Here is a 13,553-nt window from a genome sequence, read left to right on the forward strand (position 1 = left end):
ACAAGGTCTGTCACCACGTGGTTGTGTCATAACCACAAGACAAAGCTTACTAGAAAATCTCTACTTGATACAGATGGCCAACAAACACACGAAAAGATGCTCAACATCACTAATTATTAGAGAAACGCAAATCAAAACCACAATGAGGTACCACCTCACACTGGTCAGAATGGCCATCATCAAAAAAATCTATAAACAATAAATGCTGGAGAGGTTGTGGAGAAAAGGGAACCCTCTTGCACCGTTGGTGGGAATGTAAATTGATACAGCCACTATGGAGAATAGTATGGAGGTTCCTTAAAAAACTAAAAATAGGGGCTTCCCTGGTGGTGCAGTGGTTGGGAATCTGCCTGCCAACACAGGGGACACGGGTTCGAGCCCTGGTCCAGGAAGATCCCACATGCTGTGGAACGACTAAGCCCGTGCGCCACAGCTACTGAGCCTGTGCTCTAGAGCCCGCGAGCCACAACTACTGAAGTCTGCGTGCCTGGAGACCGTGCTCTGCAACAGGAGAAGCCACTGCAATAAGAAGCCCACACACCGTGATGAAGAGTGGCCCCCGCTTGCGGAACAATGTCTGCGTCTCTTTTCCTACCCTGCAAATAGGTTCATCAGTACCATTTTTCTAGATTCCATATGTATGCGTTAATGAACGATATATTTTTTTTCTCTTTCTTCAATCTGTATGACAGACTCTAGGTTCATCCACATCACTATAAATGACCCAGTTTCATTCCTTTTTATGGCTAATACTCCGTTGTATATATGTACCACATCTTCTTTATCGATTCATCTGCTGATGGACATTTAGGTTGCTTCCATGTCATGGCTATTGTAAATACTGCTGCAATGAACTTTGCAATATATGTATCTTTTTAAATTATGTTTTTCTCAGGGTGTATGCCCAGCAGTGGGATTGCTAGATCATATGGTAGTGCTATTTTTAGTTTTTTGTTTTTTTTTTTTTAATTTATTTTTGGCTGCGTTGGGTCTTTGTTGCTGTGCGCGGGCTTTCTCTAGTTGCGGCGAGTGGGGGCTACCCTTCGTTGTGGTGTGCGGGCTTCTCATTGCGGGGGCTTCTCTTATTGTGGAGCGTGGGCTCTAGAGTGCAGGCTCAGTAGTTGTGGCGCACGGGCTTAGTTGCTCTGTGGCATGTGGGATCTTCCCGGACTGGGGCTCGAACCCACGTCCCCTGCATTGACAGGTGGTTCTTAACCACTGTGCCACCAGGGAAGCCCCCTCCCCCTTTTTTTTAAAGTCCTGACACATCAGGATCATTTTTTTAAGTTAATTAATTAATTTGGTTTTGGTTGTGTTGGGTCTTCATTGCTGTGCGCAGGCTTTCTTTAGTTGCGGCAAGCGGGGGCTTCTCTTCTTTGTGGTGCACAGGCTTCTAATTGTGGTGGCTTCTCTTGTTGACGAGCACGGGCTCTAGCCGCGCAGACTTCAGTAGTTGTGGCACACAGACTCTAGAGCGCAGGTTCAGTAGTTGTGGCACGGGCTTAGTTGCTCCGCGGCATGTGGGATCTTTCTGGACCAGGGATGGAACCCGTGTCCCCTGCGTTGGCAGGCGGATTCATAACCACTGTGCCACCAGAGAAGCCCTGAATTACCTTTTACTATTGGATTACTTTTGCTAAATGCTGAGTCACTGGGGTTTCCAGGCTACAAGGTCACAGTATTAGGTTTTTTTCACAGACCATGACCACGTGTGTTGTGTTGTTCAAGCTGAGCTGATGGTGCGCCCACAAAGGCTGCCTGAACAAAGTGCTCCATGAACGTCCGTGCCGACAAACGAGGCAACCTGTGCACCCTCAGAGTTGTTCCAAGGGCTTAACCAGCAACTGGCCTGGAACAGCAGCTTATGCTCTTATCAGTAACTATGCTACTTCAAACTGGAAAAAAGCAGGACATCTCCCAGGGTGTGAAAGTTTAACCTGCTGCCAAAGCAAACACACACACACACACACAAAAAACTACAAAATGAACACACAGTCCTTATATTCTCAAAAAGAGAAAAACCCACCACAATTATTTAGTTTAACATTTACCCAGATCTAAAGAAAAAGATGTCAAAAGATAACCTAGGACATATACATACGCACACCCCTCCTGACCCAGATAACCTAAAAGAAAAAAATAAGGGCAAAGTTCTGTCCAAGATAAATTTATCTTCGTTTCTGGAAGATGTTTCCACGTCCCATTCCACGTCCTCTCCCTCTTGCGGCCACTGCAAGGTGGGGAAGAGAAAGGACAAGGTCAGGTCAGTAAGGACTCATATCATAGAGCAGCCAGAGCCCTAGGACATGGCCCAGGAAGGGGCCTGAAAGGCCACCCCGTCCAGCACCACGCTCACCCCGTCACATTTCACGGGGTAAACAGAGACCCTGGGAGGGGCAGGTGCCTGGCATCAGAGCTGGAGAGCCCTCGACTCCTGCCTTCCAGCCCAGCACTGTTCCCCACCAGAGGCAAGGCCTTGTGGCAAAGGTGGTTTGGGGACCCAGTATGGGAACCATAGAAAAGGTGACTTCTCAGAGCTGGCCCAGGGTGAGCTAATAAAACATGACAGATCCATTTAATTCACACTTAAAATTCTGAAACAAACAGATGTTAATATCTATTAAATCTGGGTGAGGGGTTTTATTATTCTTCGAGCTATTCTGCAGGTGTGAAATATTTTGGAATGGGGGGAAAAAACCAAAACCACTCCCCACATAAAGATTGCTGTTCTCTGTGACCCAAAGGTTCTAGGAGACCAGTGGCTTTGAAGAACAGGTGACAATATCCTGACGGCTACTAACTGGAGCCTCACCCCTCTCCTCTTACAGAGCCTGGGGCTGGCAGAGGCACAGTGGCTCAGGCAGAGGTCAGCGGGCCGAGGCAGACTCACTGCCAAGTGCCTTCTAGTGCACGGCCACTGGGCTCCTCCCTTTGCTAGAGAAGATGGTATCGTTACACAGTGACAACGAGGGCAGCCCTCCTTGAGGAAGCAGAGAGAACAGCAGCTGTAGCACAAAGCTGGAACTTCTGAAAATAGTTCCTTCTCCAGGACAAAGGTCCAGAGCTTTGGTCCCATCTCCCCACAACTATCTCTCTTCCAGGAAGGGCAAGGAGATTCTCTGATCAGTTTTTCTGGAGGGCATTTTAAAGGGTTACTCTACTGCGTCTTTAAACTCAACATATGTACTGCAGCTAAAGATACTGACAGAGACGCTGACGACTTTCCTGCACTGTAAAGCCTTTTACCAATAAATACTAAGACGGTTCCTAGCGACTGCATTTGCTTTCTTAGCTAATCAACATGGCAGAACTTTTCAGGACCCACATACAAAACTCTGGTTGGGCTAACCAAGAAAAGAGGTCACACCAAGTCACTGGGAAAAGGCTAGTCCCACTTTTGGAAAGTGGTAAAGGAAGGACTTATTTTCAAATGTAAGAAGTTTTGAAAATGAAGTCAGCCCCCTTTAATGGGTAAAGATGGCTCAAAACTGCTTACTTATCTGAAAGTGGATCCCCCCACCCCCGCATTTCCCTTATTTATATTGCGTATCAGTAGACATTCCCAGCCTCAAGAGGAACTATTATCCCATTGCTTTAGGAGTCAGCTAATCAACACCACAGTGCCTCTAGTCAGCAAACTAGGCCAGGGCAAGCTTCCCCCAGACACCCCAGAATTTCTGAAAACAAAGGGCCTCCTAAAGAGTCATTATAGGAGACTTATCTACTCGTTCACTTAAGTTCCCATCTTCTTTCTAAGGAGCCACTTTGGAGTTTGCATAGCTCCTGTGAATGGGATCAGGTGAGGCAGACAGAGAAGGCAGGGCACTTGGATCCCCCAAGACTGCAGGGAAAAGGGGTGGCAGTGGGTATGGAGATGGCTCAGGTCAGGTCCACCCTCATGCCCCAGCAATAACAGGGCATTTCTAAAAGGTACACGACACACCCACATGTCACAACCAGTGCACGAGGAGCACCTACCTTGGGCCTTCAGAATAGCAGCCTTTCCCCGACCGGCCCCCGAGCCTTGGTTTTTATTTTTCATGCTCTTTAACATGGGTGCGTTTTTCAGCATGTCAGGCAAAATCAGAAAGCGGATCTTGCTGCCACGGATGTACACCTGCTCCAGCTGTGCCACTCGGCCATCTCTGTATGTGACTGTGATGTTGGACATCTGGAAGGGAACCACCGGCTCATGAGTAAAGGCCAACAGCACCAGTGGAGAGCAGGGTATGTGAAGACAAGCCTTGGCAAGGAGGGGAGTCCAGAAATGCAGAAACTCACATCACTAAGTAAAGCTGGGGGAACTCCAGAGGGCCTATTGCGTGTGCCAGGGACTGTGCTCAGCAATTCACAGAGATGGTCCTAACAGTATGAGATTCCCCACCCCCCATTTTTTTTTTTTTTTTTTGTGGTACGCGGGCCTCTCACTGTTGTGGCCTCTCCCGTTGCGGAGCACAGGCTCCAGACGCGCAGCCTCAGTGGCCATGGCTCACAGGCCCAGCCGCTCCGCGGCATGTGGGATCTTCCCGGACCGGGGCATGAACCCGTGTCCCCTGCATCGGCAGGCGGACTCTCAACCATTGCGCCACCAGGGAAGCCCGAGATTTCCCATTTTTTAAGATAAAAAAACTAAGGCACTTGTCCAAGGTCCAACAGCCAGAAGGCAGGGACTCCTGATTCAAACGCCTGGACTGGACCCCAGAGCCCCAACTCTGCCATGCTCACTCTCCCACCAGCACGTGATAAACTAACTGAAATGGCTTAGAATTGCTTGTCCAACCCGTGTCCCCTCCCGTATCTGCCCAGCACGTGGACTGCAAAGGCGCCATGAGGGTTACGAGCGTGCACCAGATGCGGTCCCTGACCTCCCAGGGGACACACTCGAGTAAGTGAGACAGAGCCCCTCTGGCTCGGGTGACAGGGACTGAGAAGTGGGGGTGGCAGTGCCTGCACGAATGGCTCAGAATACAGGACAGGTGTGAGGCGAGAGTTCACACAAAGACCAGACAGGACATAGAGCAGAGGAACTGGGACTGAGGGCAGGGTCGTCACCTCAGAGACTATGGGGCCATGCAAGTTTGTGGATAGAGGCAGGGCAGACAGGGCTAGGGTGGCACTTCAGACAGATGAATGCGTCAACCATGGGATGGGGGGTGGGGGATGAAGGGGGGCTTAGAGGAGAATCCAGCCAGGATACTGGCCGGGCGTGGGAACATGACACAAACCTGCCAGTGCCAATCTCAACAGGCACCACGTTTATCAGATAAAGCAGCTTATTTTACCAGCCTTCTGGATGGAAAAGGACTACAATTTATTCAGAATGGGTCAAGTCCACATGGGAGAGAGGTGTGCTGGCTCCCCAATTTCTGCTGCTTGTTGTCACCTCAGCCTGACTTGCTCTTTTCTTCAAGTGTTAACTGGCCCCCGTGGCCTCTGCACAAGCGCCCAGCAGAAAGATCAAACACGCTCTAAGGCTGCCCTGCAGCTGCCAAGCCGCCTCCCCTCCAGCACATCCTGGTACATCTCACTCCCTCCCCAAACCTCTCTGAGAATCCCTGACAGAGGCTGTTACGGAAGATCAACAACACTTACACTGAGTGCTTTCACAAATGGCACGTGTCCACCTGGGCTGAAGCAAGAAAGAGCCCAGCATCCCTAGTCCTATTACAGCCTAGGAACCAGGCGGGCCACTGCTCTTGCGCTCTCTCCACGGCACTAGCAGAGAAATGGCCGCGCCGTGTATCCCTCCGCCGGGTACACAGCTTGTCAACAAGCCCGAGCTGCGCTCGCATCATGAGCTAAAGGCAGCAACTTGTGTGAACTCGGTTTAAATGAAAGTCAGGCAGGAACACCCCGTCCATTCAACTCTCCCAAACAGCCACAATGAAACACAGATGGCATAAGCCAGGTGCCCAACTGCAATGACACTTCGGGGAGAGAAGATCTTAGTACAGACCGTCTCTGGACTCATTACCCACATGTCTGGGGCCGGGGTGGAGAGTGCTGGGTGGCCAAGGACAGTCGGTCACAGCATCCCAGCTGCGGGGCACATGGCGAGCAGCCAGCAGATGTTCACCCTCTCCCTGTCCCACCACCCTCACTTTCCTGTCTGGAATCTGACAGTCAGAACTGAGAGCTTGATGCTTTCAGAGGCAATGGGATCCAACAGGTTTACTCTAGGCCTCATTTTAGAGACTGTTGCCAAGTTCACAGACTTGGGAGTCAGACACTTGGGTTTAGATTGGCTCCTTCCATGCTTGGTCACCCTGGGCATCTGGAAGCTTGTCCTCAGAGAGGTCCTGTGATGATTCAAGGACCTATTGTATGTAAAACCCCAGCATAGTATCTGGCACAGAATGTGCATGCAATGACAGAACCTTCTGGCACTATTAAGCACACAGCCGTTTGGAGACAGGTCCTAGTTTGACAAGTTAAACTAAGACTTCAAAATACTTAACAGCACCCAGTAGAATTTAGAGTTTGGTTTCTAAATTCTACTCCCAACCTAAAAGAAAGCAAGGCTCCTGAAGAAATGGCTGATTCCAGAGCTGGGTTAGGGAAGGTAAAAGATGAGCCTGTTAACAAGCAACTTATACCAGAAGGTAGGGATGTGCTCCCCCAAAATGACCAGGACACACCAAAGGGCACAGGAGTCAGCTTGAGAGGCTCCTACTGGTCAAATCTGGGATAACTGGAACATCAAAATAAACATTGACAGCAATGGATTGTAACACCCTTAACAAAACATATTGACAGTATGAGCCTATACTGATAGTAAATGAATGGATAAATGGGGGGTAAGACAAGGCACTTCCATACAGCAGACCCAATAAATACAGAAAGAATGATGGAGGAAAAACAAAAATTATTCTTTGCAACCGTAATAGTAAAAAGATTCAAGCAAGAATCTTCACGGGAAGCTAAATGGGGCTGAGGAATGGGACAATAATGAGGAACAGAATGCTCACAAGGTATTTACTTAAAGAACCTCCCCACAAAATTCTCATTAGTTACTACAAAAGGAAAAGGAACGTACAGTGGAGAGACCACATAACACCTTAACCAAAAGATCAAGGTTAACATTGCAAACAAGGGGCAAACAGGTGTTTAGGCCTGACTGACCCTCTGGGGAGACAAAAATCACACAATAACAGCCCATAAAAGCATAACCCAAATCTAATTAGGAAGAAGCATCAGAGAAACCCCAATCAAGGGACATTCTAACAAAATAACTGGCCTCCAGTCTTCAAAATCATCAATGGTGTGAAAAACAAACTTGGAGGAACCGTCCCAGACTAAAGAAGCATCAAATGAGTTGACAACTAAACCCAGGAGGCAGAGAGGACTACACGGCCATAAAGGACACACTGTGCACCTGTAGAAACTGGATACACTGCAGGTTAAAGTACTGACTCAATCTTGGAGTTCTTGAATTAATAACTGTACTATGGATACAGTAAGAGGAAATATACACAGATATACACAACATATTATGCAATAAAGGAGTATGATGACTGCAATCCACACTCAAATAGCTCAGAAGAAACATCTAGGTAGATTTTTCCACAGACCATTATGCCACAGCCAAGAACAGTTCAAATAGTCCTGTCACTGACGGGGTGATCATGCCAAAGCCCCTAAAGCATCATTTCTGCAGAATCTATTAACTATCACTTTTCCCCCACCAAAACGTCTAGGAATTACGTCACTTTAAAGATAATGAAATTTTGGATTTGGCCCTTACTCTCTTTTTAAAAAGTAACATTTACTGTGCTTTATGATCACAAGCTTAACACATGATTGTCATTTTAAGGTAAGAAAAATATTTTTTAAAATTTAATCACATATAATTTCCCACGAAAAAACAACTATTCACTTTGGTCTTCCTCAAAAACCTTTTTTTGTTTTAAATTTTATTTATTTATTTTTTGGCTGCATTGGGTCTTCGTTGCTGCGTGCGGGCTTTCTCTAGTTGCGGTGAGAGGGGGCTACTCTTCGTTGCGGTGCATGGGCTTCTCATTGCGGTGGCTTCTCTTGTTACGGGCTCTAGGCACACGGGCTCAGTAGTTGTGGCTCGCAGGCTCTAGAGCACAGGCTCAGTAGTTGTGGCACGTGGGCTTAGGTGTTCTGGGGCATATGGGATCTTCCTGGACCAGGGCTCGAACCCGTGTCCCCTGCATTGGCAGGCAGATTCCTAACCACTGCGCCACCAGGGAAGTCCCCCACACCATTTTTATAATAGAAAATGTTATTAGAACCCAACATCAAATGGCAAACACTGAACTCCAGCTGCCCTCTAGCAAAGAACAAGCAGAGAGAGAGCCAAGAGGACACTCTCATCCCCAAAGGGCAGACTTACTGGGACTAGGAAGAAAGGAGAACAGCAGGCACCATCGGCCTCCCAGCCCGGGCACACGTGAGTCAACTGTGCTGGGTGCTCATCACAGTGGGCTCAGCTCCGCCACAGCCTGCTGGGGTCTATCCAACGCGCCAGGTATCGCTATACCCCGTGAGGCCTCGAATCTTGGCACGGGCAGGGTAACAGGCTGAATTGTACCCACCCCCCAAATTCATATATTGAAGTCTTAGCCCCCACCAATGTACTGTATTTCAAGACTGGATCTTTACAGAGGTAACTGGGCCCTAGTCCAATATGACTTATGTCCTTATAAGAAGAGATTATGATACGGACACACACAGAGGGAAGACCACATGAAGAAAAAGGAAGAAGACAGCCATCTATAAGCCAAGGAGAGAGGCTTGGAATAGATCCTTCCCTCACGGCCCTCAGAAGAACCAACCTTGCAACACCTTGATCTCGAACTTCTAGCCTCCAGAACCCTGAGAATAAATTTCTGTTGTTTAAGCCACCCAGCATAGGACTCTGTTATGGCAGCCCTAGCAGATTAACACAGGTGGAAGGAGGTGGCAGGCCCCCACTGTCTGACATGCAACGGCTCATTTATTCTGCACTACAGTCCTGAGGCTGAGGTGCTATTTTTATCCCTGATTTAGAAAGGAGGGAACAGAGGGTGAGGGAGGTCCAAAGCTCACGACAAGTCACACCAGGTGGCAGGCTGCAATGATTCCAGATCCATCACAGGGTCTGTGTGCTTTACTTCACACTGGCTACCATTAGAGAGAACACCAAGGGCACCCGGTCAGACACCTTTCCTTCACGTTATAGATGGGAAGTCTGAAGCTCTGCAAACTCAGAAAGCTATCCAAATAAACAGCTGAATAAACAGACAAAGATTTCCTATCCTAGTCTTGCATTCTACTCACCAAACTGAAGCACCTTAAAATGGATGAGGATGCCTTCAGCCAGAGGACTGGACCTATGACAGCCATACCTCATGAAGGCAAAGGAGGCCTGGCCCCACCAGACCTGCAGAGAGGCCACCCACCCACCTCTGTGGCGTTAACACCGAGGAGAGAAACCTGCAGTCAACAGACGTCTATTTCCCCAAACATGAGGGAACCCCCAGCTGGTCAACCTGGCAGGAAGAGGATGCTCACACCTACAGAGAAATCACAAATAAACCAATGAACCCTGTGAAACAATGGATACTTAGGACACCTGTCCTGCAATATGACCTTGGGTAAGTCACCTCACCTCTCTGACCTTCAGTTTTCTCACCTAGAAAATATCAACAGGTACCGTATGTTGACATTTACAATGTGCAAGGCGCTGAGCTAGTTGCCTGACACACACACACACACACACACACATCTCCATCTCTCTCACACACACATCTCCATCTCTCTCTCTCTTTCTCTCTCTCTCTCTCTCATCTGATCTTCAGAACAGCCCTGGGGTGGGGGTATTACCCCAGTGGCAGTCTTAGGAGTGCACTGCTCGGACTGGGATCCACCACAGCATTCACCCTGAAGCTACTCTTGTCAAGCTGCCAGCCAATGACTGACCACAGTGGGGGTATAGCGCCAGGCCACCTGTGCCCCATGCTAGACTCTTCCAATGAGAAACCTTCCTTTGCCTGGCTGAGACTTCCTCAGAGATACATTCCTACTCAACCCTCCTTCCTTTCCCCTCTGTGTCAGACCAGCACCCCAGACTGAAAGCTCTCCTGCTCCCTCTCCTTTACCCTTTATTGTTAGCTTTCCCAGTCAATCTCTTGCAGAACTAATTCTGTTCTCATTTTACAGACGAGAAAACTGAGGTGATTAACATGCCCAAGGTCAATCAGAATTCAAAGCCACATCTGATTCCAAAGTCCAAGCTCTTAAGGAGAAATTATGTTACACTTTGTAAAGTGATGCCATACAAATCCACCTGACTATTAACAAAAAGCAATGCTGTGCCACGGGAAGGGCACCACATCAAGAAGTGGCTCCAACATTTACTAACAGAGTGACGTTCAGTAGATGAGTCCTTTAATCTTATTCTTCCTATCTTTCTTTTTTAAGGTTTATTATTTATTTATTTAATTTATCTCTGGCTGCATTGGTTCTTAGTTGCGGCATGCGGGATCTTTCGTTGTGGCTTTTCTCTCTCTAGTTGTGGCGCACGGGTTCCAGAGCACGTGAGCTCTGTAGTTTTCGGCACATGGGCTCTAGTTTAGACATGCGAGCTCAGTAGTTGTAGCTCTCAGGCTTAGTTGCCCCATGGCACGTGGGATCTTAGTTCCCTGACCAGGGATCGAACCCACATTCCCTGCATTGTAAGGTGGATTCTTTACTACTGGACCACCAGGGAAGTCCCCTATTCTTCCTATCTTATGGATGATGAAACTATCACCAAACCTGCTTACCTCACAAGATAGTTGCTATAAATGCAATCAAATGAGATGCCTCTCCCAAGAAAAATGGCAATAAACACAATATGTGAGCGGAAGATTCTGCTAACTGCAAAGCACTATGCAAACATATGGGGTAAATGAACAGTGGCCCCGAACCCAATGGTCCTCTTGAAGGTAGTGTCACTTTTCTTAAACAGGTCCCCAAAATATGGGAGAAAATGATTATGGGATTGGGAGACACAAAGAACAAAGTTAAATATTCCAAACTTCCGAATGGCTCTTATTTATACTCACATCCCCAGTACCTGTAGCAGTGCCTGGCACACATTAGGCACTCGGTAAATAACTGCTGAATGAGAACTTCAAAAAGACCCCCAACCACCATCTTTCTGTCCTCCAAGGCACAGGCTCAAGCTTCCCCCACAGTCTCAAGTGCAAAGCAGGATACCTGGCAGTTCATGTTGTCCTCTGCTTCAATGAGCTTCCCTCGATACACCTCACCAGTGTTCGTCTCACATGTCACGATGTGACCCTCAGCCTCATGCAGGACTTTAATCGGCACGCCAATAGACATCTCGGCAGGAAGAGAGTTCTACAGTGAGAGAGACAACAGTTAGTTCACCTTTCAGAGCCCAAGAACGCATGTGGCAAACACCACGCTCTCAAGGCCTGAAACTACACAAAACTTAGACAAGATGCCAAAGGTGCGTTTGTTATTATTATTATTATTTTTTTACAGAAAAAAGTAGCTTAACCCCTAGCTTGAAGGACCTATCTGGCAAACACATGCAAGATGTGGGTGGGGAGGAACAGGGGGGCTAAAGGGAAAGCTAATGAAAGGGAATGAAAAGTTCCTCCCACTGTAGATCGCTTACTTTTCATCAAATAACTATGTGTTCCCCAATACTGTGTGTTGGAGAAGAGAAGGTTGAAATGCATGTATATTTGTCAACCCTCAGTTGTAGGTAACAACTCTTGGAGAACCTATGACACAGACCTGAGCTGTCCAAGGCAGTAGCCACTGTCTGCATGCAGCTACTGAAATTAAACTCAATTAAAGTGAAATAAAATTAAAATAGAAAATTCAGTCCCTCAGTTACATTAGCCACGTTTCAAGAGCCCAATGCAGTGGGCACTAAGCAGTGCAGATACAGACCAAAAGATCCAGGCAAATCGAGAAGAGGCAGTGCATTTAATTCAACCCATTAAGTGCTCTCTGACCCTCCACTTACTTCACCATCAAGGCTAAAGAGAAAATAGCAAAGTGTTCACAAAGTGACAATGTGCTACAAGCAGGAAATGCTTATCTTGGAGGAAAAACATAATCGGGGCAAGAGCCCGACTTGACCTAATTGAAAGGGAAAAGCAGTGGACTTTTTCTGTTCCAAGATGGGCACATCTTGTGTGGTCAAGAGAGGAAAAGGAACAGGAGAGATTGGGAAAGACAGGCTCCCCTGGTGCGGAGCCTTAGGAGTGTGGATTTTATGCTGAACGCAGTGGGGGGAACCACGTTAGTATAGGAATTATCCGATGGAAAGGCATCCGCACTTACAAAATGAATCGAACACGATTTAGAAGCAGGGAAACTTGATAGAAACTTGTGTAACGGTGTAGAAAGCATGAGGGGACCAGTGTCTGAAAGGGAGATGGAGGCTGAGATGCAAAGGGCTTTGAAAAGGATCACCCAGGTAGGATTTGGGGGAAGGAGGCAATCAGTCAGAAATGATCTCAAGACCATTACCTGAATGATTCAAAAAACACTGGCCTGGAGAGGTACAGAAACTGAAGAGCGTGTACTCTGGGGAAAAGCTAACGAAATCACTCCCAGGCGCTAGTGAGGCGACGCTCATGTTTCGGTGGCCGGGCTTCCCGCTCTTCTCCCTCCCCGAGCTCCGCAAAGCTTCCCGGCAGCGCGTCCTCCTCCAGTCCCCGGCTCCTCGCAGGTACCTCGGCCTACCCTCGCCCGCCCCCGGCCTCTCCTCACCGGTTCCGGTCTCCTCTTCCTTTCTGGTGCGGAGGTGACTCTTGAGACTGCGAAGGCGTGAAGCGAGCGAATGGCGGGTCCCGCGCTCCCAGAATACCACGCGTTCCCAAAATGCTTCGCGCAGGGCCCGCCCCCTTCCTTTTCCTAGTGGCGGGCGCGGTCTCGCCTCTGCTTTCTCCTCACCCTGCCGGCTGGGAAACTTGGGCTCTGGTATAATCGTTCCGGGCCCGGAAGAGAGGGCTGATGACCGGACCCAGGTGCCGCCGGAAACATCGACCCTCGGGCCGGCAAGGGCAGAAGGGGGTCGCGTTTCCAAGCACCCCACACCAGCGACGGGCTGGACGGCAAGGTGGGCATCGGGGGCGAGAGGCGGTGGGGCCGAGGGTCAAGACCTGCCCTCACAATCTAACCTTGAGAACCCGGCAGCGCCAGGTAAGGGGCGCCCAGAGCGAGGCGAGTATCCCACCATAGGGGGATAGGGATAGGGAAACAGGGGCGGAGCGGAGCGGGGGCGGCCTGTGACCGTCCCTCCAGGGGGTCGGAGTGGGGCTTGGTCTCCCGGAGCCCCGCGCTCTGCCTCGGCCCGAGGCTGGCGGAGGAGCTGGCCGGGCAGAGGCGGAGCTTGCTTGGGAAGGAGCCTCTGGGGAGCCCGCGTTCGCGGAACGCCCGGGCCTGGGCGGAGCTTCCGGGGAGCCGGGCGGGGAAGGGGTGCGAGGCCCGGGAGGCCAGGGGCGGGGCTCCCGGGAGCCGGGACCGCTAGCGACCGGACGAGCTGAGATCCCGAGCCCTGGGGCCTAGAGGCGTAGGAG

General features: G+C 49.2%; 2 protein-coding genes across 5 annotated transcripts in view; one reads left to right on the plus strand and one right to left on the minus strand.

Moving 5' to 3' along the window:
* Positions 1–1,977: 1,977 nt before the first annotated feature.
* Positions 1,978–13,195, minus strand: SNRPD3 (small nuclear ribonucleoprotein D3 polypeptide). The gene is made up of 4 exons (XM_024763738.1): positions 12,745–13,195; positions 11,209–11,352; positions 3,979–4,171; positions 1,978–2,230 (listed from the first exon to the last, which is right to left on the minus strand). Exons 2-4 carry the CDS (start codon positions 11,332–11,334, stop codon positions 2,169–2,171), a joined length of 381 nt encoding a protein of 126 aa, XP_024619506.1. The 5' UTR covers positions 11,335–11,352; positions 12,745–13,195; the 3' UTR covers positions 1,978–2,168.
* GUCD1 (guanylyl cyclase domain containing 1) overlaps positions 11,386–13,553 on the plus strand; it is a 14,327-nt gene continuing 12,159 nt past the window's right edge. For 3 of the 4 annotated variants that reach the window (XM_024763729.1, XM_024763731.1, XM_024763728.1), the window contains exon 1: positions 12,956–13,093. In XM_024763729.1, coding sequence (XP_024619497.1) covers positions 12,988–13,093 — 106 coding nt within the window. In that variant the 5' untranslated portion in view covers positions 12,956–12,987. Of the gene's footprint in view, positions 11,465–12,955; positions 13,094–13,553 lie in introns of those variants that run through there. The other variant, XM_024763733.1, reaches the window with a different exon arrangement.

Source organism: Neophocaena asiaeorientalis, unplaced genomic scaffold (genome assembly GCF_003031525.2).
Source record: "Neophocaena asiaeorientalis asiaeorientalis breed wild unplaced genomic scaffold, Neophocaena_asiaeorientalis_V1.1 scaffold110, whole genome shotgun sequence".
In the NCBI taxonomy this organism is placed as follows: domain Eukaryota; kingdom Metazoa; phylum Chordata; class Mammalia; order Artiodactyla; family Phocoenidae; genus Neophocaena; species Neophocaena asiaeorientalis.

What these genes read in the sequence shown, in the direction of transcription:
- SNRPD3 (XM_024763738.1), bottom strand. Translation starts at nt 11,334, where the DNA reads ATGTCTATTGGCGTGCCGATTAAAGTCCTGCATGAGGCTGAGGGTCAC. An exon ending in AGGACAACATGAACTGCCAG is followed by an intron (nt 4,172 to 11,208) that starts GTATCCTGCTTT and finishes GTTCCCTTCCAG; the next exon opens with ATGTCCAACATCACAGTCAC. An exon ending in TGCTATTCTGAAGGCCCAAG is followed by an intron (nt 2,231 to 3,978) that starts GTAGGTGCTCCT and finishes CCCACCTTGCAG; the next exon opens with TGGCCGCAAGAGGGAGAGGA.